The 25394-nt window shown below is 42.6% G+C and overlaps 2 protein-coding genes across 4 annotated transcripts in view; one reads left to right on the forward strand and one right to left on the reverse strand.

Annotated features, from left to right (window-relative positions):
- On the forward strand, positions 1 to 11738 carry plg (plasminogen). Of its 2 annotated transcripts, XM_056427644.1 has the most exons (19): positions 1 to 100; positions 1238 to 1373; positions 1464 to 1570; positions 2171 to 2285; positions 2386 to 2525; positions 2729 to 2849; positions 2945 to 3063; positions 3415 to 3577; positions 3691 to 3815; positions 4060 to 4219; positions 4759 to 4952; positions 5049 to 5197; positions 6320 to 6413; positions 7335 to 7449; positions 8459 to 8533; positions 8625 to 8765; positions 9343 to 9449; positions 10003 to 10148; positions 11095 to 11738. In XM_056427644.1, exons 1-19 carry the CDS (start codon positions 52 to 54, stop codon positions 11254 to 11256), a joined length of 2418 nt encoding a protein of 805 aa, XP_056283619.1. In that variant the 5' UTR covers positions 1 to 51; the 3' UTR covers positions 11257 to 11738. The 2 variants fall into 2 exon arrangements, with proteins under 2 accessions (XP_056283619.1, XP_056283620.1); XM_056427645.1 differs by lacking the exon at positions 1464 to 1570.
- slc22a2 (solute carrier family 22 member 2) overlaps positions 11463 to 25394 on the reverse strand; it is an 18407-nt gene continuing 4475 nt past the window's right edge. Inside the window, exons 6-12 of one of the 2 annotated variants that reach the window (XM_056427646.1) lie at positions 21574 to 21685; positions 21374 to 21474; positions 21086 to 21300; positions 20859 to 20967; positions 16118 to 16230; positions 15395 to 15494; positions 11463 to 14703 (exon numbers count right to left, since the gene is read on the reverse strand). In XM_056427646.1, coding sequence (XP_056283621.1) covers positions 14679 to 14703; positions 15395 to 15494; positions 16118 to 16230; positions 20859 to 20967; positions 21086 to 21300; positions 21374 to 21474; positions 21574 to 21685 — 775 coding nt within the window. In that variant the 3' untranslated portion in view covers positions 11463 to 14678. Of the gene's footprint in view, positions 14704 to 15032; positions 15113 to 15394; positions 15495 to 16117; positions 16231 to 20858; positions 20968 to 21085; positions 21301 to 21373; positions 21475 to 21573; positions 21686 to 25394 lie in introns of those variants that run through there. The other variant, XM_056427647.1, reaches the window with a different exon arrangement.

Genomic DNA, 25394 nt, shown 5'->3' on the forward strand with positions numbered 1-25394 from the left:
AGCCAAATAACATACCATGAGATACCTCCGAGATAGTATAAGGGCCTCACCATGGACCTGTACAAGCTAGCTTTCCTCCTGGGGGCCCTGATCTGCACGGGTAAGATATATATTGTCATCTTTGAATAGCAATAAATAATGTTTCTATCATGATTTGATGCAGGAAAACAAAAATACAAGTAAAACGGACAATAATACTCAAGAAAACCCAGACTGCATCTCAACCTTTACATCTTCTACTCCGTTTACTGGCGGATTACATTCACGTATGAAGCCAACGGAGAGCTCAGCTTAAACGTCCAAACTATTGCCATAGGCTGTTAATTAAAAAAAATATTGTACTCACATTTTTTATTTTAGACTCATATTCTGTTTCGTGTTTCTAACGAGGCCGTTGGACCAAACGTCAAACTAACAACATAACTCCCAAATGTCACATTTCTCTGCTTGAACAGTCTGAAGCAGAAATGTGTTTCACTGAGTCCTCTTGCACAATTCAAAGGTCACAACCCTTTAAACTGATTTTAGAGATTGGGCCTGAACGTGATCAAATATCTATCATAGAAACCGAATCCAAACCTTTTTTTATTTATTACAAATGTATAGATTAGAATGAAATGATAAAACTAGATAGTGGTGGATGTGTAAGTTGCTGTGAGAGATCAGTAACGATACCGTACCTCACAGCAACACATCCTGTAATTCAGTGTTTTCCTACCCAAATAGTCACAATATTAGTAATTTAGTGAACGCTGGTTTTTCCAGGACATTTGCAAATTAGATGACAACATTTCTCACGGTTACTCAATGTTAAATGGTAAATGGGCTGGATTTTAAAACTGTACAAAGGCCTTGGCTTACAAATAAAAGACAGGTGGGCGGTTAGCTGCAGTCGCCGGTAACATGAATGAACATCATTCATGTGCAGATACCACCCATAATGCAACATTCTAAGGCGGGTGAAAATAGACTAACTTTTCCTTTGTCGGGTGAAACACCCTGTGAGTAACATCTACTCTGATCGGGTAAACAGATCACTAAACAAGGATAATTAATTAGATGAATTATTTCTTCCATACTATAAACATATATATGTTTGTGTATTTACCGTGTGATTATATTTGTGTGGTTTTACATAGTTTCTGATTTACCTTCGTAAATGAAACCTGAAACCAAACGTGAGCTCAGATGACATTCCTGACAGTTGTATGGTTAATCTGTTCGCCTTTCATTTCAGTTCGAGGTGCTGAGGTGGACGGCTACACTAAAACTGATGGAGCTTGGATCCTCTCGCTGCAGAGAAAACAGTTCTCAACGGACACTGTGCCCGAGTGTGCCGTCAAATGTGACGCTGAAACATCCTTCACGTGCAGGTACGGTCACACTTAAGAATCAAAGCTTTAACTTAGAATCACACTTTGAGGCTCGGCATCCCGACCTGACCCCCTGCTGTGTTTCCACAGGTCGTTCATGTATATTGAAAAGGACCAAGAGTGTTGGATAGCAGCAGCCAACTCAAAATCAGAGATGATGCTGCGAAGAAATAGCGCAGTGTTATATGAAAAAAAAAGTATGTCCTGTTGTCTTTTTATTAGTAGAAGTAACCATGGCTTTTTTTGATTTTATTACAATATCCGGTCTTTGTTTCCTATGAATTTTGACACGTGCTGCTCGAGTTTAGATTCCACAAGATATTTAGTCCCCATTACGTTGTGGTCAATGTTGAGTCGTATGAGCAGCGATGTTTGGACAGGGTGTGCAAACACAGGAAAGAGACATTGAACACGACAAACAAACACACAAAGCAGTAGGTTATTCTACCCTGCTGCTCATTGGACAGTGAATGCTACGGAGGAGTATTTTGGTCCGGCATAAGGGAAACTCATAATTTCAGGATGTGTGCTAACACCACTAGTTTGATTTTGTCTCAAAAATCAACACGTCAACCTTATTTGTAAAATTTCCATTTCATTTTCAAAATAAATCAGTTTTTCTCATATTCCTGGCAGTTATACCAAAGGTTTGTCCTTATTATTCACCTTTTGACATAATTCTAGTCATGCTAAATAAATAGAAATTCTCATTCTTTTCCCTCATGCGTCGCACTAATACTCTTCCGTACAAGCTTGATCGTGTCCGTTGCTGTATATTGTTTTTTTGTTTGGTCTAGGATACCTCCTGGAGTGTGTAAATGGATTAGGAACAGATTACAGAGGAACAAAGACCAAAACAAAAACAAGAACGACGTGTCAGAGATGGGCAGCAAAATACCCACACAGGCCTAAGTAAGTATTCACGTATCATCCTGTTACTTTACACATCACATCCTTTTATTATAGCCCCTTATGGATCTTTTTCTATATTTCCTCAATGTGTCCTCTGCAGCTTCACACCGGCTGACCACCCACGAGCAGACCTGGAGTCCAACTTCTGCAGAAACCCTGATGCAGACAAGGGGGGACCCTGGTGTTACACCACCGACTCCAACACCCGCTGGGAACACTGCAATGTTACCAGCTGCACTGGTAACATTCATTTATTTTGTGTCTTTTGTTTGCTTGTGTGTGTGTGATATTAACCCATTCTCCCGCTATTTCACGGTCAACCATCGAATTTACATGTCAACATTATTCTGTCGTGTAAAATGCACTGTGGGCACTCACCTCGAAAAGGTTTCGACAGGAGTGTAAAACAGTGTGTCGTGTGATGTGTCGGTGCTCCCGTACAGAGGAGTGTATGCACTGCAGCGGCGAGGACTACAGAGGCAAAATCGTCACGACAGAAGGCGGCTTCACCTGCCAGCGCTGGGACTCCCAGAAACCTCAGAACCACGGCTACAGCCCCACCATGTAGGACCCCGACCTGCACATCTCACAAGCTCAATGCACTTTGCTTTTCTTTGTCCGAAAGATGGATGCTATCTTTCCATTGACGCTTCCTCTAGTCTTCCAGAGAAGTATCTAGAGGAGAACTACTGCAGAAACCCGGATGGAGAACCCAAACCGTGGTGCTTCACCACCAGCCCCTCCAAGCGATGGGACTTCTGCTCCATACCACGCTGCAGTAAGTCCTCCTGTGCAGTATGTTTCCTTTACTTCTGCTATATTTCACCCTTGTGACGGCTGAAACGCATGCTGAAGTATATTTACAATAGAACTGCAGCTTTTAAGAACTGTATGTACACTCAGCCCTTAATCTGCCGTGGTACCTGTGAGCAAGACACCTGCAGGAACAGAATATATCACATTAAAGGGGAAAAATCGAATGTTTATATTTTGTCGTAATATCGTTATTCCACAAAATGTAAATGCAATACAGGTTATTTTAATTCTGTGTCGTTGTTATGGTAACCATTTAGTAAAACCCTGCTGCTCCTGTGAGTTGTAACCGGTCCAGCTCATCTTCTCTGCTCAGCGTCCGAGCCCCCGACCATCGTCCCGGACGTGATCTGTGCCACCGGGGAAGGTGGAGCGTACCGAGGGACCATCAATGTGACGGAATCTGGCAAAACGTGCCAGAGCTGGTCGGCGCAGACGCCACAAAAACACAACCGCTCGCCGGACAACTACCCCTGCAAGTAAGAGCTCTGCAACGGGAACATCATCATTCATAAAAAAGGGACCTTTGGCATGCTGCTTTTATCTTTGTGTTTTCTCTGTGTTCATCATTATTACCATCGGTTGTTTATAGAGGCCTGGATAGCAACCACTGTCGTAACCCCGACAACGAGAGGAAGCCCTGGTGTTACACCACGGACCCCGAGACACGCTGGGAGTACTGCAGGGTGCCGAGCTGTGGGAACGCAGCCGGGCCAGGTATGAAAGACGAGGACGTGAACTTCAGGAACAGCTGCACTTGATTCAGAACGTTGAGAACATCTGAGCAGTTAGATGGTAACATGTCATATACATGATCCTTAGTGTCCTGTAATGTGCACTTTTAAGAAAGTCTGCAAAGAGGACAAAGGACTAGCAAAGCTTTGAGTTTAATAACTTCACTTGATGTCTTATCCAATTCCAATACAAGAGAGCGTTCATGAAGCGGTGGGTCTGGTTGCAGATGAGCCGGTGATCCCCCCGCAGGAGGAGGACTGTTACGACGGGGACGGGACAAGTTACCGCGGTGTGACGTCAGAGACCATCAGTGGGAAAAGATGTCAGAGCTGGAGCGCCATGACTCCTCACAACCACAGAAAAATTCCACGGAACTTCCCCACAGCGTGAGCAGCGAATAGAGACTAATAATACATTCTGTATCTTAACAAATAATACATTACCCTTATTTCCAAATTCAGTAGGTCTGACCATTTTAGGCAAATGAGTCTCAACCTGATAACAAGTCAAATTCAGGGAAGAAAACGTTTTCAAAGATCTCCATCTGGTTCGGTATTTAGCCACTTCACAGTTGATGATTATTTACTGATGTATTTTATTTCGTAGAGCAAAACTTTAAAACTTCTACAACTCCTTGATTGTTTGAGGCATCTGAACAAAAAGCTTGACCCCTTGACTTTTAGTTGAGAGAAGAGGAAGAGACTCACTCACTTCTAGGACTTCTAGGGTTCAGGACGTATTCCTTTAGCTACTGAAGTCTAAGGGAAATCCTGCCCCCTGGTGACATTGCCAATATTGTGTATAATACGAACCAGGCAACAGAGATTAGTTGATCCCTTTCAGGTTTGATGCTAGGAGTAAAATATTAAACCTGTAGGATACTGGTTCCTGCTGACGTGAAGTTCCAGGTTTTCTCTTTCAACAGGGACCTCAGGAGGAATCTGTGCAGGAATCCTGACGGAGACAAAGCTCCCTGGTGTTACACGACAGACCCCGGTGTCCGCTGGGAGTACTGCAACTTGGAAAAATGCTCCACTAATCCTCCGGCTGGTAAACCCACACCCAGACCTATGGATCCCCAGGAACCAGGAACTGCCACCGAGGGCCCATCGCACACTGGTACATTCTTTAACTTTTTAACTGGTCATTTGCCCGATTTTTATTCGCTCGTTTTAATCTATTTTTACCCACACATTGTGCATTTTGCTGTGTTAGACTGTAAAGCTGGAAATGGACATACATACCGGGGTCCAACCACCATCACCATTCTGGGTGTGACCTGCCAGGCCTGGAGTGCTCAGAGCCCTCACCAACACACCAGCTTCACCCCACAGTCTCACCCGACTAGGGGTCTGGAGGGCAATGTAAGTGAGCTGTGTGAAAACTTTTCAATCGTCAACTTTCGCAGTGAAGACTTCCAATGAGTTTAGCTCAAAGTGAATGATGCACGGAGTGAACAGTAAGTCCAGGTAGTTACAGAATGTCATTAGTTGTTAATGAGTGCAATATTTCTTTCCATTGAATGGTATATTTGACATTGATTTAATTCATCTTTATCTCAGTGATCGAGTCCAAACGAGCATAAAATATCACTATGACCCTGAAATTCTGTCTCGAACAGGATATCCAGGGCTTTAAAAAAAAACTGCCTAAACATAACCACTCTGCTTATTTATAATAGGGCCCGAACACTGAGTCAGTGCGGAGGACCAATTATTCTTGTAATCTCTCAGTATTACTGTACGGGTTTTCGGCACAATCTATGTTCATAATCAGAATGTTGTTCAGAACAATCAAAAGACCGTAGTTATAAAAGCTTCAGGTTTCATCAAACCACATGGATGTTGTGTGGTGTGATTGATGCAAATGTGTTATTCGGGAAGTTTATATCAAACAAGTAGTCATTCGGATTATTTTGTACCCTTGAAGTAGCTCTCGGTTTCAGAAAGGTTGGTGACCCCTGAGCTAGAAGATTGGCTTTTTCTATGTAGTTATTCTTAATGGTCGTCAATAGTGCCAACGTGTCAGATTCTGGCAAAACGGATGAAATCCAGCCGGTTCAACAGAAAGTCCTTCAGCTCAGGCTTCAGCCGGGCCTCCGGCAGCAACCAGCCCACCGTGGACAGATCCAGATCCGGCTTAGAGTCACCTCGGACCTGCAGTTAGATCCGATGGGAGGTGGAGAGTTCTGCTCCTGCCAGCAGCTTTTCCCAGGAGCAGAACTTCACCTCATCACTCCGCTGATACCCGCCATGAGTCAAGACTGACATCATGCTGCTGGAGGCCCAGGCCGTACTGCTGGGCCCAGTGGCGGGAAGAGAGGCATGCGAGAACCAGAACCAGTACTGCGTGGGGCAGACTGTCAGACCCCGCTGCAGTACAAGAAAGAGGTTTTGCCCTGTTGCTCGTTGGCGCTTCTAATGTTAAACGGTGGTAATAACTGTAGTTTCTAGTTCAAAGATTCTGTCGTTGTGTGACACCGTCAGGAATGCAGAAACCCAGATGGAGATGTGAACGGGCCGTGGTGCTACACCACTGACAGGAACAAGAAATGGGACTACTGCCAGATACCTGACTGTGGTATGTGAACGCGAAGAGTCGGTATCCATCATCTTCCACTTATCCGATGCTGGGTTTCTCCCGGGCAATGCTTTCCAGCACTTCCTGGAGAACCTTATATAATGCATATGAGATATATAATCTCTCCATTATGTCATTACATTGATTTCCATTGACTTGTCATTTATTGCCACCAAAAGGTCAAAATATTCACTTGTACTGGATACGAGCGTTAGTATTCTAACAAATCACTAACGCCTACATGTTGGCAATTTTCCATCTTAATTAGGTCCATGTCATGTAAATGTTATCATTCTGAAAATGCTAAAATGTTCACATACTATAAAGCGAACATGCTAATCGTTTATAATAATAGTTTACATGTCATGTGCAAAGACAAGTATTTGCAGGTTTTTAGACTAAACTAAACAACAAAGGGGTATTTAGTTATCTACTAAAAACGCCCTGGTTGCCAAGCAACAAGAACAGGAGGCGGGCCTTACCTGAAGCCCAGCTATTTCAAATAGTAATACAATCTATTTCGGTTTTGGATCAAATTTAAAAAATCTGAGGACAATCACCTTTGTCCTTGAGAAATTTCTACAAATATATCTTTTAATACTTTTTAAATCAAGTAAATAATCTGATTACACATGAACAGAAAATGGAAATAAACATTGATTGCAGCCGTAATTCAGAAGTTACTCAGCTCCAAGTCTGAAAAACTTAAATCGATGAAAGCTGATTCAACTTAGAAAATGTATAGTTGATTCATGCGTGCTAATAAGGCCACATGTCAAGAGGATACACTTTTAATTTATCTTTTTCAAATTATAAATCAAAACCCCTCAGGTCAAACCTTTTCCCAATGGCTTTAAACGTTATCTTTTTAAATGATACCAATTCAAACATATAAATTCTTGACTGAACTTCGTTTTGCAGCCGGATTTAAATGTGGAACGCCGGTCATCAAACCAAGGCGCTGCTTTGGGCGGATTGTGGGCGGCTGCGTGTCTAAACCTTACTCGTGGCCCTGGCAGATCAGCCTCCGGACCAGGTGAGTAGAATAAGACTGAAGTAGGATTCCAAGGGATGTACGACATGTGTCAACACACGTGGGGTCACGTCAGGAAGCATTTTTATTTTCTGTTAAAGATAATTCACCATTTATGTTTGAAACACTCCAGACTGTCACAACTTGGGAAATAGACCCGAGAATCTTTAAACTAGTTTGAAGAGTCTTTGAGGATTCTTGAAATACATTTAAAAGTGCGGTAAATCATTTTAAAACGTTTCCTTTTGAAGAAATTAATGTTAACCTCTGTAACCGGAATGTATGCGAATGTATAGGAGGCACGAACAATAACCACGGGTTTCATAATGCGACTGGTATTTAGATATTGGAAAATCTTAATTGATTTTAATTCAGAGCATGACCCTCTCACGTGCCACAATAAGCAAATTCATTGAACCCAGTTAAAATGATGCTAAAGCAGGAATGTGTTTTTCTCAAGAGAAAAAATGTAATTCAACTGTTACAACTCAAATGTAGACTTGTGAATGCAGCTCAAAGGGATAGCGCGTCATGTCTCGTCCTGTATTTAAGATGTGTTTACCTTTAATGGGGTATTTCATTAGCTCCTTTTTTATATTCCATTACTCACCTCTGCCCCATCCACGATGAAATTCACCTCTGTACTCATTCCCCCCTCCCGTGTGGGTAGAAACGCATGTCGTTACAATACTGCCTGGGAATGAATAAAATGTGAAAAATGGTATTGAACATCATTGAGATGAACACACACCACGTGTGAAGAAAATCATATTTCCTGGATTTATTTTTTAGAGGGACTAGAGAAACCTTACATTAGCAGTGGTCTCCGGCTGGCATGTTAGAGTATTTTGTATTCTTTATTCTTAATTTTTCTTGAAATGTTGGTGTGTGTTTTGTAATCCCCCTTGAGAGAGGGATTTGATTATTGAAATAGTATTTAAAAAGAATCAAAAAAGTCGTATATCCCTCTCTTTTGTCCCACTGAAATTCATTCTGAGTTTCTTTCTACCAGCTCGGGGATTCACTTCTGTGGAGCAACGCTGGTTCACCCGGAGTGGGTCCTGACTGCGGCGCACTGCCTGGAAAGGTCAGTTAAAAACGCATCTCCAGACCAATTCCTTCGATAACACAACCACTGGATAACTATAGCATATGTATACATGTGCCGCGTCCTGCAGGTCCAAGCGGCCTGCAGCCTACAAGGTGCTGCTGGGTGTTTACACAGAGAGAGCCAACGAGCCGTCCAAGCAAGAGAGGAACCTGAACAAACTGATCCTGGGTCCCAACGGGGCCGACATCGCTCTGCTCAAACTGGAGAGGTGAGTCTGATCCGCCTGCGAGCGCCAACACGCGTTGAGCTTCACGAGCGTCCGTTCCTTACTCACTGTTGCCACGCGGTGGTGGAAAAGCAACGGAGTGACTTTTGAGCTACGTTGAGTATTTCCATTTCATAATTCTCCCCCACGACAGTTAAAAGGCAAAATATTTAACTTGTAAATCCCATATGTTAGCGATATTTTACCCATATCTATTGAACATTCGACAGAAGAAGAAAAAATGATAGTAATACTACAGGTCGAATTTCTCTTTTACTTAACAAAGTGCATTTATTACACACATTTATTACACTTAAAGAATCCGTGTGAAGAGAGGTGGTGATAGTATGTAACCATAACTGTAGATTGTATATTATGGAGGTATTAATATTATTCACACAATAATATCACATGTGAATTCTTAACATATCAATATAATATATTTTTTTCAAATGTCAGCTCGTCTATATTGGTAAATCGCAACCCACCAAAAAGTATTAGAATAATGAATGCATTACTCGTACACGGTGCTGTTGCTATGTTGACGTAGCAGATCTGAGTCGTTGCTCTGTGCTTTCAGCCCGGCGCTCATCAACGACAAAGTCCTGCAAGTCTGCCTTCCAGAGAAGGACTTCATTGTTTCCAGTGGAACCGAGTGTTACGTCACCGGATGGGGTGAAACTCAAGGTACGTAACACTGTGTGCGTGTGTGTGTGCTATATCATTGAGGGTTCAAGAGTGTTAACATATTTAACTTGTGTTGCATCTTTAAAAGCGAGGAGAGTTTGGTTAGTTCTCACTTCTTCAAAGGGTTATATGAGGATAAAGACTTTGTTATGCATTATGTTAAGAATATGTAAAACTTATGTATTTATGAGTATAAGTCTAAGAATAAATAAGAGTAAAGATCAAGTTAAAGCCTTCCGTGACGAAGAGGTCACTCTACAGAATATTTAAGGTCAGGACTGCTGTCAGGTCTGTATCAATGCTGTACTGTAGAAAGGTGGCAGTCACATAATCAGAAATGATCTCATATACAAGCCCGACATATTTAACTTGTGTTGCTTTTTATACTTCGGGATCAAATTTGGCATAAACTTCCACTTGCCAGGATGGACTAATGAGAAAGGTCCACGGTCACTGTGACTACTCAAACGAGTTTTTTTGCAGTAACTCTCGTTGAATGAAGAGATGCACCAGATATTCTGAAGCTGGATAAATGTGTGGCGGCGTGATGCAGGTACCGGGGGAGATGGCATCCTGAAGGAAACGGGGTTCCCTGTGATCGAGAACAAGATCTGCAATCGTCCGTCGTACCTGAACGGCCGAGTCAAAGACCACGAGATGTGTGCCGGTAACATCGAGGGAGGAACCGACAGCTGCCAGGTACGGGAGTAAGGGACAGACTCGATGAGGGAAACTGGGCTAGAGAGGCCAGTCTGTACTGGTGGAATTGGCAGCTAAGCTAATAAAGAATGACGAATTTTGGATGTATATTTTGAATCGTTTGTAAATATCAAACCCATCTCGATCGGTTGGTGGATACACCTTTTTTTAATTTATATTTTAATTCTTATTTAACAAATGAACAAGACAGGACTTTAAGGATACAATAAAAAGGAAAAGGATACATAAAAGGGTAATGAACAACAAGAAACAGACAAAAAAAGATACAAAATAATTAGAAAAACCACAGCAAATAACACATTCGCACATCACCAGTCCAACATAAGTACATATTTAAGGTTACATCATCAAATCAAGTCAGCATCGGTACCAGTGTTTTTAATCTGGCAGGGTAAAGTCCAGCCTGGAGGGGTCCGCCATGTCCAAGAGTGCTTTCCATATTTTGACAAATCCCTTGACATTCCTCCCCACCGCCATCTGCCTGATGGATCGTGGAGGTCTCCATCGTGGAATATGCCTACTATGAACTATTCATACACTGTCACATTCATTGAATGTATTTTAACTCTAAATCTGTCCTTCTGTACACATTACATCTATTGCATCTGTCCATCCTGGAGAGGGATCCTCCTGTTCTCTCCTGAAGGTTTCTTCCCTTTTTTTCCCCCTGAAGGGTTATTTGGGAGTTTTTCCTGGTCCGATGTGAGGTTTTGGGGCAGGGATGTCTATGTGTACAGATTGTAAAGCACTCCGAGACAAATTTGTAATTTGTGAAATTGGGCTATACAAATAAACTGAATTGAATTGAATTGTCGTGGCTCGACTTTTCCAGAGGGAGAACTTCCAAAATGTACCTTTCTACCAATCATCCGTAGAAGATGTGATACACATTTTAATAACTGTTGATTATCTGTTCTCCCTGCAGGGTGACAGCGGCGGCCCTCTGGTGTGCCACACCCAAAACCGGTACATCCTGCAGGGGGTGACATCATGGGGCCTGGGATGCGCCAACGCCATGAAGCCCGGCGTCTACGCTCGAGTCTCCAAGTTTGTCGACTGGATCGACAGAACCATCAAAGCCAATTAATGAGGACGAGTCAGAAAGGGACCGATTATTGGGCTTTTTGAAGATACTTTAAGCTGGGAGAGCCGCTCTGATCCGAGTGAAGGTAGTCTGGTGTTATCCGATGCTACCAGGTGTTTCTGCGATGGAATCAGATGATCGTGTTCCTGCGGTTGGGATGTAAAGCTTTGAGTTGAACAATAAAATTGAAAGCAAAGGAAATCGAGAAGTCATGATTGATAGGACATGTTTATTAAAAAAACCTTCTTAGTTTTGTTGTATTACAGTAAATAAGTCCACACACACACACTCACACAGTTGTTGCTTCCTTGTTGTTGGTCAGCTCTGTTTTTAAAGGTATCTTCATCATTTGTTAGCTCTCCACCTGTTAATTGAGACTGATTGTGCTCCCAATTATTGTTTTTACATTTCAGGTGTGCGTGTCATGTGACCACGGTCTATATAAGCTGATGCACCTGCAGATAATAAAGCGCTTGAGTACCATACTTACAAACTTGCATCCAGTGGTTTTGTCCTCCCAAGTTTATATATGTTGAGTCGATACATCAAGCTCTGCTTAACAGGTTATGGGCCCAGACGTTTGTGAGTAGCCACAGAGAGACATTTGTTTGTATGCACGTTTGAACGCGTGTCTCACGGATTGGAGTGCCAGCACCATGAGCGAACGTACGACTTCACGTTGGTCTCGTCTCGTGTTTGACGGAGACGAAAAGAACCATGAACTGTGGGAGACTAAGTTTTTGGGCCATCTGCGGTTGCAGAAATTGAAGGACACCATTTTAAATCGGCCCGCCGATGGCGCGGAAGAAAACGCACTGGCTGAGGATGCGGCGAAGAACGAGGAAGCATACGCGGAACTAATCCAATTCCTTGATGACAAAAGTTTGTCTCTGGTCATGCGAGAGGCAGCGGATGACGGGCGTGGAGCGCTCAGGATTTTGCGCGACTATTATGCAGGCAAGGGTAAGCCCCGCATTGTATGCCTGTATACAGAACTGACTTCTTTGCAAAAGACGAGTAGTGAGAGTGTGATTGATTATGTCATACGCGCCGAGACTTCAATCACAGCACTGCGTAATGCTGGAGAGATCTTAAGCGATGGACTATTGGTTGCAATGATTTTGAAGGGGCTGCCAGAATCATTTAAGCCTTTTTCCATTTTTGTCACTCAAAGTGATGACTCTTTTGCGGAGTTCAAGACTAAGTTGCGCAGTTATGAGAGCACTGAAAGTATGCGCACAGCTGAGGCCGACGACAAGAAGAGCTGCCCCAGCACCGAGAGCGAGGGCATTGTGTGTTTCCGTTGTGGCCAGAGAGGTCACAAGATAAGAGACTGTCAGCGTGGTCAACAGCGGTACAGCCAAGAGCAGTGGACAACTGTTTAGCATGTACTGAAATACTTGAAGGGCACAGATGACAAAAAGTTGTGCAACAGAAAATGTGATGGGCTGAGGTTGTTTGCTTACAGTGATGCAGATTGGGCAGGTGATGCAACTGACCGACGCAGTACAACTGGTTATTGTGTTGGTCTGAGTGAGAACGGTCCGATGATTTCCTGGAAGACCAAGAAGCAGCCAACTGTAGCACTTCCAACCTGTGAGGCAGAGTACATGGCGTTGGCCGCCACCACACAAGAGGGTCTGTACTTATCTCAACTGCTTGAACATCTTGATGACTGTCTGTACGACGTACCTACGATTTTTGAAGATAACCAAGGTACAATTGCATTAGCCAAGAATCCAGTCAGCAGACAGCGATGTAAGCACATTGATATAAAATACCATTTTGTGAGATCGACTGTTAATGACTGTAAAGTATGTTTGAAGTATTGCCCAACAGACCAGATGGTAGCTGACTTAATGACAAAACCAGCTACTAAAGCAAAGCTACTTACTTTTTCCATGTTCCTGTTTGGGGTATGGCCAGTTAATTGCAGTTGGCTTCCATGTTTGTTTGTCTTGTTTGGTTTTGTTTGTATGATTTATGGTTGTCAACAGGCACGTGCACAGACATGTTGGGGGGCAGGTGCTCAAACCTAAAAAAAGGGCACCCATTGCCAAAAAATTTTTTCGGACAGAGTTGAAGCATAAGCAGCAATACACTGATGATGCTGTCCTCGACCTTCATTTCCTCTGGGCAGCATCAGACAGCTATCTTACATTTTCTTTATGAATAAAGATGAATTATTATATGGCAACAACAGTACAAGTGTTCTGATTGGATAATGGTCCGTCATGCCAGCCACGTATTGCCCTCCTCGCTGGTCTGATACAGATCCGTATTGCCCTCTGACCTCATTTTCAAAATGAGAGATATTGATAGACATCAACAGACAAGAGGAAATTCAGAAGCAGCGAAAATGTGTTATTGAAAGTGATGAGGAGAAACTATAGTTTGGATCACTTGTGTTGTTACTTTACTGTAAATTAAAACTATTAGCTGAACCGTGTTGTCCGTTTTCGACAAGATTGATTGTTGTAAGACAGGAACAGACAAAACAAAGAGATACATAACACATAAAACAATGAGGCACAAGGATAGCATGACACCGAGAGCTAGCATTGTTAGAATAGTTTAGCTCCTATTTTCTGGCTGTGAATTCTCGTGACATTTATAAACATACTTTCAAAATTGTCTAAACAGCATTTATACAACACAAAAAATATTCTCTCTCTCTCTCACTCAAACATGACATCAGTAAACAGCTGGACAAAGCTTTGAAATCATGGATTTCTGAGTTTTTGTTTTTAATTTTTTTTAGGAAACGTCGGACCAGTTGTGACATCATGTTTTCAGCAGCGCTAATGTTGATTTATCACAAAACAACGTCAGGGGACAAACACCGTCATGACCTGTGTGTCTGATGCTGTGGGTCAGAGGAGAAGGAGGTGCACCCGTTTGGTGGCGCGAGGAGCACTGCGCGAGCACTAAGTGGAGGAGGAGGAGGGAGGGGCGGGGGGAGGGGGCTCTCGTGAGCGCCGCGGAGCATGTCGGGGTGAAATTCTGACAAGAACTCAGATAAATGCCCCGTCGGATATCAAATCACATTTGGGGGGAGTTTATGACAGAGAGTAACTTTTATTCTTAAATACGGATGAATAAAAAAAAAGTGTCTCGACCAAAAAGGGCACTCTTTTCATCCAGGGCAAAAGGGGCTGGTGCTTGAGCACCACTAGGGCTCTATCTGTGCACGTGCCTGGTTGTCAATAATGTGTGATCAAGTGGGGGTGTTAATTGAGACTGATTGTGCTCCCAATTATAGTTTATACATTTCAGGTGTGCGTGTCATGTGACCACGGTCTATATAAGCTGATGCACCTGCAGATAATAAAGCGCTTGAGTACCATTCTTACAAACTTGCATCCAGTGTTTTTGTCCTCCCAAGTTTATATATGTTGAGTCGATACATGCAGTCGAGCTCTGCTTTACACCACCACATCCTCTTTTTTCCTGGGAACAAAAACACAAACGTTATTGAGTGGAAACAGAAAACAATCACTGCATCGATAAGAGTATATTACATTCAGATAATTGTTCTCACACTTATTGGTGCCATTAATTGAAATGTAAGCATTTTGCAATTTCACTCATAAATTAAGCATCAGCTACTTTATTAAATGGACATTTTAACCAACAAGGTTTCCATTAGTATAAAGTAAATAAGGAAAATGTAATGTGCAGTTTTAAAGTGATACAGTATTTGTTCATCAGCTAATATGATTGCAACATATTGCCCCCCCCCCCCCCCTCCTAAGCACCAAAGGATCAGCAATCAGACGGATATTTGGTAATATATTTTATTATTTCCAGAACGTCTGTGTCTTTGCTCTCCACCCTCGCTCCTCAGTCCCTACTGCTCCTTTATGGACACACACACACACACACACACACACAGAGGTTGTCCTCAGCTTGTGGCTGATTACCAATTCCTCCCCCCCCACCCACCCACCCACTCTGCAGCCGAGCCTAAACACCCCCCGCTGCCACAGTGATGTATTGCATTCAGATGTATGTCTATGTATGTCACTACCGTTGACATAAGAGCCACTTCAAATTAATGAGAGGGTCCAATGGCGTCACATTTAAGGATCCAACGCTCTCGATGTGATGTCTTCTGGGAGTGTTGGGAGAGATTTCTCACCTGCTAGGAAACTCGACATCGTCAATGGTCTCAGGGAGAGGAAGTCCTCTGGTTTCAGGCAGGAACAACACCAAAACCCCAGCTATGAGCGCGACCACGCCTGTATACACATGTGATCATTTAAGCCTGTTTGCACCTCCAAGTATTCACGTCTGAACCTGATGACATCATGGTTCACCTGAAAATCATGTTGCTGGAAACTCTCAATTAGAATTTTAAATGTGATTCAGGTAGCACCTAAGTTTTTCCTTTAGGAGGTTTAGCTATACAACGGCTGCCTTTCTGAGATGCTTTGAGCAAAAATAATCAAGTTCCACAAAGATATTAAGTTAATTGTGTTTATGACGCTTCAGAATTTCTCTCAAGATGCAGCAGAGAAACAAAAAGATTCTCTCTTCTTTTCTTCTCTTCCTCACTCTGGAAAACGTTTTTCTTACTTTTCTACGGTCCATTTCTTTATCTTCTATCTTTTGGCCATATTGCTTCATAAATTTCGCGAACAAGTTTTTTGTTATAAGAATGAGAAATTAGAATTGCTCAACCATCACAAGGACGTCTAACAAACTGACCTATTAGCTATATTTACATATTTAAATTAATAATGCCCTGGAGCCATTGATTACCTGACCAGCGTTAGATATATGAGACTATACACGGCTACCAAAGCACGGGTCACATTACATATGCACGTCCTCTGACGTCTACAGCGGTATCCCAACCCACCGAAGATGATGAGCGGCAGCTCCAGCCAGATGGCCGACAGTCGGTAGAGCAGGAAGGGAGAGACGATGCCGCCGACGTCACACAGGGTGGAGCAGACCGACACGCCCAGGTTCCTGGAGGTAGTGAATCCAATTTAACCAACATTTAGTATTTACACTGTAGAATCCAGCAACCTGTCAATGTCATCTGATACCGACTGCAACCTGCTGGAAATTCACTTTGGTCATATTTTGTTTCCATATTTAGTATTAGTATTTAGTGTTGTTATTGTGTTTTATGTTTTATTTTTATCTTTTATTTGTATTAATGCTCTAATTTGCACCCGCTGCTGTGATTCTGAAATTTCCCCACTGTGGGACTAATAAAGGAATATCTAATCTAATTTAAACCCACATAGTATTAGAGTACTATTATCTTTCAGAGCACCTGAGACAGTGTAGAGAGTGAGACAATGTACAGAGTGAGACAGTGTGAAGAGTGAGACAGTGTGAAGAGTGAGACAGTGTACAGAGTGAGACAGTGTACAGAGTGAGACAGTGTAAAGAGTGAGACAGTGTACAGAGTGAGACAGTGTAAAGAGAGTGAGACAGTGTAAAGAGTGAGACAATGTACAGAGTGAGACAATGTACAGAGTGAGACAGTGTACAGAGTGAGACAGTGTAAAGAGAGTGAGACAGTGTAAAGAGTGAGACAATGTACAGAGTGAGACAATGTACAGAGTGAGACAGTGTAAAGAGAGTGAGACAGTGTAAAGAGTGAGACAGTGTACAGAGTGAGACAGTGTAAAGAGTGAGAGTGTACAGAGTGAGACAGTGTCAAGAGTGAGACAGTGTAAAGAGTGAGACAGTGTAAAGAGAGTGAGACAATGTACAGAGTGAGACAGTGTAAAGAGTGAGACAGTGTAAAGAGAGTGAGACAGTGTACAGAGTGAGACAGTGTACAGAGTGAGACAGTGTACAGAGTGAGACAGTGTACAGAGTGAGACAGTGTACAGAGTGAGACAGTGTCAAGAGTGAGACAGTGTAAAGAGTGAGACAGTGTAAAGAGTGAGACAGTGTAAAGAGTGAGACAGTGTACAGAGTGAGACAGTGTACAGAGTGAGAGTGTAAAGAGTGAGACAGTGTGAAGAGTGAGACAGTGTAAAGAGTGAGACAGTGTACAGAGTGAGACAGTGTACAGAGTGAGACAGTGTACAGAGTGAGACAGTGTACAGAGTGAGACAGTGTACAGAGTGAGACAGTGTAAAGAGTGAGACAGTGTACAGAGTGAGACAGTGTACAGAGTGAGACAGTGTACAGAGTGAGACAGTGTACAGAGTGAGACAGTGTAAAGAGTGAGACAGTGTACAGAGTGAGACAGTGTAAAGAGTGAGACAGTGTACAGAGTGAGACAGTGTACAGAGTGAGACAGTGTAAAGAGTGAGACAGTGTACAGAGTGAGACAGTGTAAAGAGTGAGACAGTGTACAGAGTGAGACAGTGTACAGAGTGAGACAGTGTAAAGAGTGAGACAGTGTACAGAGTGAGACAGTGTAAAGAGTGAGACAGTGTAAAGAGTGAGACAATGTACAGAGTGAGACAGTGTAAAGAGTGAGACAGTGTACAGAGTGAGACAGTGTACAGAGTGAGACAGTGTAAAGAGTGAGACAATGTACAGAGTGAGACAGTGTAAAGAGTGAGACAGTGTACAGAGTGAGACAGTGTACAGAGTGAGACAGTGTAAAGAGTGAGACAGTGTAAAGAGTGAGACAGTGTACAGAGTGAGACAGTGTAAAGAGTGAGACAGTGTACAGAGTGAGACAGTGTAAAGAGTGAGACAGTGTACAGAGTGAGACAGTGTAAAGAGTGAGACAGTGTACAGAGTGAGACAGTGTAAAGAGTGAGACAGTGTAAAGAGTGAGACAGTGTAAAGAGTGAGACAGTGTACAGAGTGAGACAGTGTAAAGAGTGAGACAGTGTAAAGAGTGAGACAGTGTAAAGAGTGAGACAGTGTAAAGAGTGAGACAGTGTACAGAGTGAGACAGTGTACAGAGTGAGACAGTGTAAAGAGTGAGACAGTGTACAGAGTGAGACAGTGTAAAGAGTGAGACAGTGTAAAGAGTGAGAGTGTAAAGAGTGAGACAGTGTAAAGAGTGAGACAGTGTAAAGAGTGAGACAGTGTACAGAGTGAGACAGTGTAAAGAGTGAGACAGTGTAAAGAGTGAGACAGTGTACAGAGTGAGACAGTGTAAAGAGTGAGACAGTGTAAAGAGTGAGACAGTGTAAAGAGTGAGACAGTGTACAGAGTGAGACAGTGTACAGAGTGAGACAGTGTACAGAGTGAGACAGTGTAAAGAGTGAGACAGTGTAAGAGTGAGACAGTGTAAAGTGAGACAGTGTAAAGAGTGAGACAGTGTACAGAGTGAGACAGTGTAAAGAGTGAGACAGTGTACAGAGTGAGACAGTGTAAAGAGTGAGACAGTGTAAAGAGTGAGACAGTGTAAAGAGTGAGACAGTGTAAAGAGTGAGACAGTGTACAGAGTGAGACAGTGTACAGAGTGAGACAGTGTAAAGAGTGAGACAGTGTACAGAGTGAGACAGTGTACAGAGTGAGACAGTGTACAGAGTGAGACAGTGTAAAGAGTGAGACAGTGTAAAGAGTGAGACAGTGTAAAGAGTGAGACAGTGTAAAGAGTGAGACAGTGTACAGAGTGAGAGAGTGAGACAGTGTACAGAGTGAGACAGTGTACAGAGTGAGACAGTGTAAAGAGTGAGACAGTGTACAGAGTGAGACAGTGTAAAGAGTGAGAGTGTAAAGAGTGAGACAGTGTAAAGAGTGAGACAGTGTAAAGAGTGAGACAGTGTACAGAGTGAGACAGTGTACAGAGTGAGACAGTGTAAAGAGTGAGACAGTGTACAGAGTGAGACAGTGTAAAGAGTGAGACAGTGTACAGAGTGAGACAGTGTAAAGAGTGAGAGTGTAAAGAGTGAGACAGTGTAAAGAGTGAGACAGTGTAAAGAGTGAGACAGTGTACAGAGTGAGACAGTGTAAAGAGTGAGACAGTGTACAGAGTGAGACAGTGTAAAGAGTGAGACAGTGTAAAGAGTGAGAGTGTAAAGAGTGAGACAGTGTAAAGAGTGAGACAGTGTAAAGAGTGAGACAGTGTAAAGAGTGAGACAGTGTACAGAGTGAGACAGTGTACAGAGTGAGACAGTGTACAGAGTGAGACAGTGTACGTAGGGTGGTTGTAGTGGGAGGTTGAACAGGTCAAACAAACACAGGACTTTCCCCCACCCCCGCTGTTGTGTCAATGTTGTAACCACAAACACTTATTCTAACCACAAACATACCTTTTTTAACCACAAATATACTTATTCTAACCACAAACACACTTATTCTAACCACAAACACACTTATTCTAACCACAAACACACTTATTCTAACCACAAACACACTTATTCTAACCACAAACACTTATTCTAACCACAAACACACTTATTCTAACCACAAACACACTTATTCTAACCACAAACACTTATTCTAACCACAAACACACTTATTCTAACCACAAACACACTTATTCTAACCACAAACACTTATTCTAACCACAAACACACTTATTCTAACCACAAACACACTTATTCTAACCACAAACATACTTATTCTAACCACAAACACTTATTCTAACCACAAACATATTTATTCTAACCACAAACACACTTATTCTAACCACAAACATACTTATTCTAACCACAAACATACTTATTCTAACCACAAACACACTTATTCTAACAACAAACATACTTATTCTAACCACAAACACACTTATTCTAACAACAAACATACCTTTTTTAACCACAAACATACTTATTCTAACCACAAACACACTTATTCTAACAACAAACACACTTATTCTAACCACAAACACACTTATTCTAACAACAAACATACCTTTTTTAACCACAAACATACTTATTCTAACCACAAACACACTTATTCTAACCACAAACACACTTATTCTAACCACAAACACACTTATTCTAACAACAAACATACCTTTTTTAACCACAAACATACTTATTCTAACCACAAACACACTTATTATAACCACAAACACACTTATTCTAACAACAAACATACCTTTTTTAACCACAAACATACTTATTCTAACCACAAACACACTTATTCTAACCACAAACATACTTATTCTAACCACAAACACACTTATTCTAACCACAAACACACTTATTCTAACCACAAACACACTTATTCTAACCACAAACACACTTATTCTAACCACAAACACACTTATTATAACCACAAACACTTATTCTAACAACAAACATACCTTTTTTAACCACAAACATACTTATTCTAACCACAAACACACTTATTATAAGCACAAACACACTTATTATAACCACAAACACACTTATTCTAACCACAAACATACCTTTTTTAACCACAAACACACCTTTTTTAACCCCAAACACACTTATTATAACCACAAACACACTCATTCTAACCCCAAACATACTTATTTTGAACCACAAACCACAATCCTTTCCTCAGCCTGACCAAGTAGTTTTGTAGTAAACCTAAAACCTGAGCTAACGTTGGAAGAGTATTTTGAAAGGAGCGAAATCTCGACGCGCCTTTTCCCCGGAAACCTCCAAAGCTGACACTTTGACGACATGCTGGGAGTGAGAAGGTGTTCGATTCCCGAGCGGCTGCGTCGGTGGAGCGGGTCGGTGTGACCTCACCTGATGTACGTCGGGTAGAGCTCGGTGTTCACGAACACCACCATCTCGAAGGCCATGGTGATGCCCAGCCGACCGATGCAGGCCACCGCCGTCTTCAACCAGATCAAGTCTGCAGGGACAGAAGAGCATTCACAGAACCGTGTGCATAATTACAAAGTTTAAACTCAACCGTTTCTTTTTATTTATTAGAGATCTTTTCCTTCTTCCGACAAAGAATATAAAATCACGGTCAGGGATGAAGGCGGTGACGAGGCAGGCGGCTCCGGCTACGATGTTGGCGGAGGAGAAGGGAAGGCGCCTGCCCACGCGTTCGATGGTGAAGAGGATGAGGAAGGCGGCGGGGAACTCCACCAGGGCGGAGATGAGGAAGTCGACGTAGATGTTTCCTCCTGTTATCCCCACCCGCAGGATGAGGCCTTGATAAACCACCGCGGTGGTGAACCTGAAAGAGATGCAGATTCGATGTCCGTGGCGCATTTTGAGCCAAACACACATCTCTGTGGTTTGAATCTCACCAGTTGAACATGAGGATGAAAGTGTGTTTCCTCATGTTTGGAGTTCTGACCAGGTCCAGCAGAGAGGCGGAGGAGGAGTCACCCTCCACATCCGTCAGCGTCTGAAACGGGTAATCGTGATGTCGTTGTGACATCAGGTTACTGAGGAAGTACAAGTATTCGTGTTTTCCTTTCTGGAGATTCGAGAGGTATCAATTCACCACAAAGTTCTTGAGTTTCCTCTTGTTCTCCTTGGCCATCGCTTCAGTGATCTCCAGCGCTTTGGAAGACTTGTTCTGACAGACGAGCCACCTCGGAGACTCCGGGATGAACCTGAGACACGACCATATTGGACGGATACATAAATCACCAACACGCCTGCTTGTAACGGACAAACTTTCTGAGTCTAATGCGCCGGACGCTGTGACTGGCGGACACTTGAGCAGTTATCTCTGACATTGGAAACCATGGTTAAGATTTTAATCTTTTTCAGGAGCAGGTGTGGAGTATCAAAGAACGTCTCTCAAGGGTGGAGCTCGCATAAAGCAGTGCAACAAAACAGGACTATTAAATGTGGTCTCCTAAATATTAGATCTGTCATCTAAAGCTGTGTTACTAAATGATTTAATATCAGATAATCACATTGATTTATGTTGTCTAACTGAAACCTGGCTGAGCCATGAAGAATATGTCTGCCTAAATGAATCGACTCCTCCAAGTCATATTAATACTCACATTCCTCGAGGCACCGGTCGAGGAGGTGGAGTAGCAGCCATCTTTGAATCGAGCCTATTAATTAATCCTAAACCAAAATTACACTACACCTCATTTGAAAGCCTTGTTCTTAGTCTTTCACATCCAACCTGGAAAACACTACAGCCAATTCTATTTGTGATTCTGTACCGGCCACCAGGTCCATATTCAGAGTTTATATCTGAATTTTCAGAATTTATATCAAGTTTGGTTCTTAAAACTGATAAAGTTATTATTGTAGGAGATTTTAATATCCATGTGGATGTTGATAATGATTGCCTTAGTGCTGCATTCATCTCATTGTTGGACTCGATTGGCTTCTGCCAGAGAGTACAGAAACCCACTCACAGCTTTGGCCACACGCTTGATCTTGTTCTTACTTATGGCGTTGACATTGAGCATTTGAAGGTCTTCCCACAGAATCCTGTTCTGTCAGACCACAACCTCATAACTTTTGAATTTATACTTCCGTAGTGTACTCCGTTAGTCAAAAGTTTCTACACTAGATGTCTAACTGATAGTGCTGTAGCTAAATTTAAAGAAGCGATTCCTTCTGCATTTGATTCGATACCACTTCTCAATATAACAGAGGACTCCTGGTCTAACTTTAGTCCGTCCCAGATTGATCATCTTGTTGACAGTGCCACAGGCTCACTGAGTGACACTGGACTCGATAGCCCCTCTGAAGAAGAAGACAGTGAGGAAGAGGTTTGCTCCCTGGTATAACCCCCAGACCCGCAAACTGAAGCAAACGTCACGAAAGCTTGAAAGCATATGGCGTTCAACTACTCTGGAAGAATCCCGCTTAGTTTGGCGAGATAGTCTTAAAACATATAAGAAGGCCCTCCGTAATGCCAGAGCAGCCTATTACTCATCAGTTATAGAGAAAAATAAGAACAACCCCAGGTTTCTCTTCAGCACTGTAGCCAGGCTGACAGAGAGTCACAGCTCTGTGGAGCCGAGCATTCCTATAAACCTTAGTGGTAATGACTTTATGAACTTCTTTAATGAAAAGATTTTAACTATTAGGGACAAGATTAATAATCTCTTGCCCTTAACCAGTGCCAATCTGTCCTCAAGTGGAATGGCCTTGGAAACCGCTGTATGCCCTGGTGTATATTTGGAGGGCTTTTCTACCATCAACCGTGACCAATTATCTTCTACGGTTTCTACTTCTAACACATCTACCTGTCTCTTGGACCCCATCCCTACAAGACCGCTTAAAGACGTTTTGCCTTTAATTGGCAGCTCTCTATTAGATATTATCAATGTGTCTCTGCTAACAGGCCACGTACCACATTCCTTCAAAGTAGCTGTCATTAAACCTCTCCTGAAGAAGCCCACTCTGGATCCAGAGGTGTTGGCTAACTACAGACCGATCTCTAACCTCCCCTTCCTCTCCAAGATCCTTGAGAAAGTGGTCGCAAATCAGTTGTGCGACTTTCTACATCATAATAGTTTATTTGAGAAATTTCAATCAGGATTTAGAAAACACCACAGCACCGAGACAGCACTGGTGAAAATTACAAATGACCTCTTAATGGCAGCAGATAAAGGACTCCTCTCTGTCCTGGTCTTGTTAGACCTTAGTGCTGCATTCGACACCATTGACCATGACATCCTGTTACAGAGACTGGAGCAGTCGATTGGCATTTCAGGCACGGCACTAAGTTGGTTTAAATCCTATTTATCAGATCGATCTCAGTTTGTATTTGTAAACGATGACGCCTCGATAACCACCAACATTAGTCACGGAGTTCCACAAGGTTCTGTGCTTGGACCAATTTTATTTACCTTATACATGCTTCCTTTGGGCAATATTATCAGGAAACACTCCATAAACTTTCATTGTTATGCAGATGATACTCAACTATATCTATCGATAAAACCAGAGGAAACCAACCAACTAAGTAAAATTCAAGCATGTCTTCAAGACATAAAAACATGGATGACCTGCAACTTCTTGATGTTAAACTCAGACAAAACCGAAGTAATTTTACTCGGCCCTGAGCACCTCAGAGATCAATTATCTGGTGATGTGGTTTCTGTAGACGGCATTGCCCTAGCATCCAACACCACTGTAAAGAATCTTGGCGTTATCTTTGATCGGGACTTGTCCTTTAACTCCCACGTAAAGCAAATCTCAAGGACTGCATTCTTTCATCTACGTAATATTTCAAAAATCAGGCACATCTTGTCTCAAAAAGATGCAGAAAAATTGGTTCACGCGTTCGTTACTTCGAGACTGGATTACTGCAACTCCTTATTAGCAGGCTGCTCTAATAAGTCTCTTAGGTCCCTCCAGTTGATCCAGAATGCTGCAGCTCATGTTCTCACTAAAACTAAGAAAAGAGATCACATCACTCCTGCACTAGCTGCTCTGCACTGGCTCCCATAAAATCAAGAATCACTTTTAAAATTCTTCTCTTACAAAGCCTTGATTGGTGATGCACCATCATATCTTAAGGAGCTTGTAGTACCATATTGCCCCACTAGAGAGCTACGCTCACCAAATGCAGGACTACTTGTAGTTCCTAGAGTCTTAAAAAGTAGAATGGGAGCCAGAGCCTTTAGTTATCAAGCTCCTCTTTTATGGAACCAGCTTCCAATTTCAGTCCGGGAGGCAGACACAGTCACCTCGTTTAAAAGTCGACTTAAGACTTTCCTCTTTGACAGAGCTTATAGTTAGGGCTGAATCAGGTTCACCTGGTCCAGCCCCTTGATATGCTGCTATAGGCTTATAGCTGCCGGGGGACGTTTTAGGACGCACTGAGCACCTATCTCCTCTTTTCTCTCCTTAGGGATGAATTTTCATCTCTCCATCACACGTTACTAACTCTGCTTTCTCCCCGGAGTCCTTGTGACTTCACGTCTCATGGGGTCATCGGACCCTATGAGACGGCATAGATCCTATCTGCCTGATGGATTATCGAGGTCTGGGTCGTGGAATTCCTGCTACCGACTACACCACTGTCCTGTTGAGACTCCGCCCACTCCTCCTCCCCACCGCCATCTGCCTGATGGATCGTGGAGGTCTCCATCGTGGAATATGCCTACTATGAACTATTCATACACTCTGTCATATTCATTGAATGTATTTGAACTCTAAATCTGTCCTTCTGTACACATGACATCTATTGCACCTGTCCATCCTGGAGAGGGATCCTCCTCTGTTCTCTCCTGAAGGTTTCTTCCCTTTTTTTCCCCCTGAAGGGTTATTTGGGAGTTTTTCCTGGTCCGATGTGAGGTTTTGGGGCAGGGATGTCTATGTGTACAGATTGTAAAGCAC

The sequence above is a fragment of the Pseudoliparis swirei genome, chromosome 12 (assembly GCF_029220125.1).
Source record: "Pseudoliparis swirei isolate HS2019 ecotype Mariana Trench chromosome 12, NWPU_hadal_v1, whole genome shotgun sequence".
Classification (NCBI taxonomy): Eukaryota; Metazoa; Chordata; class Actinopteri; order Perciformes; family Liparidae; genus Pseudoliparis; species Pseudoliparis swirei.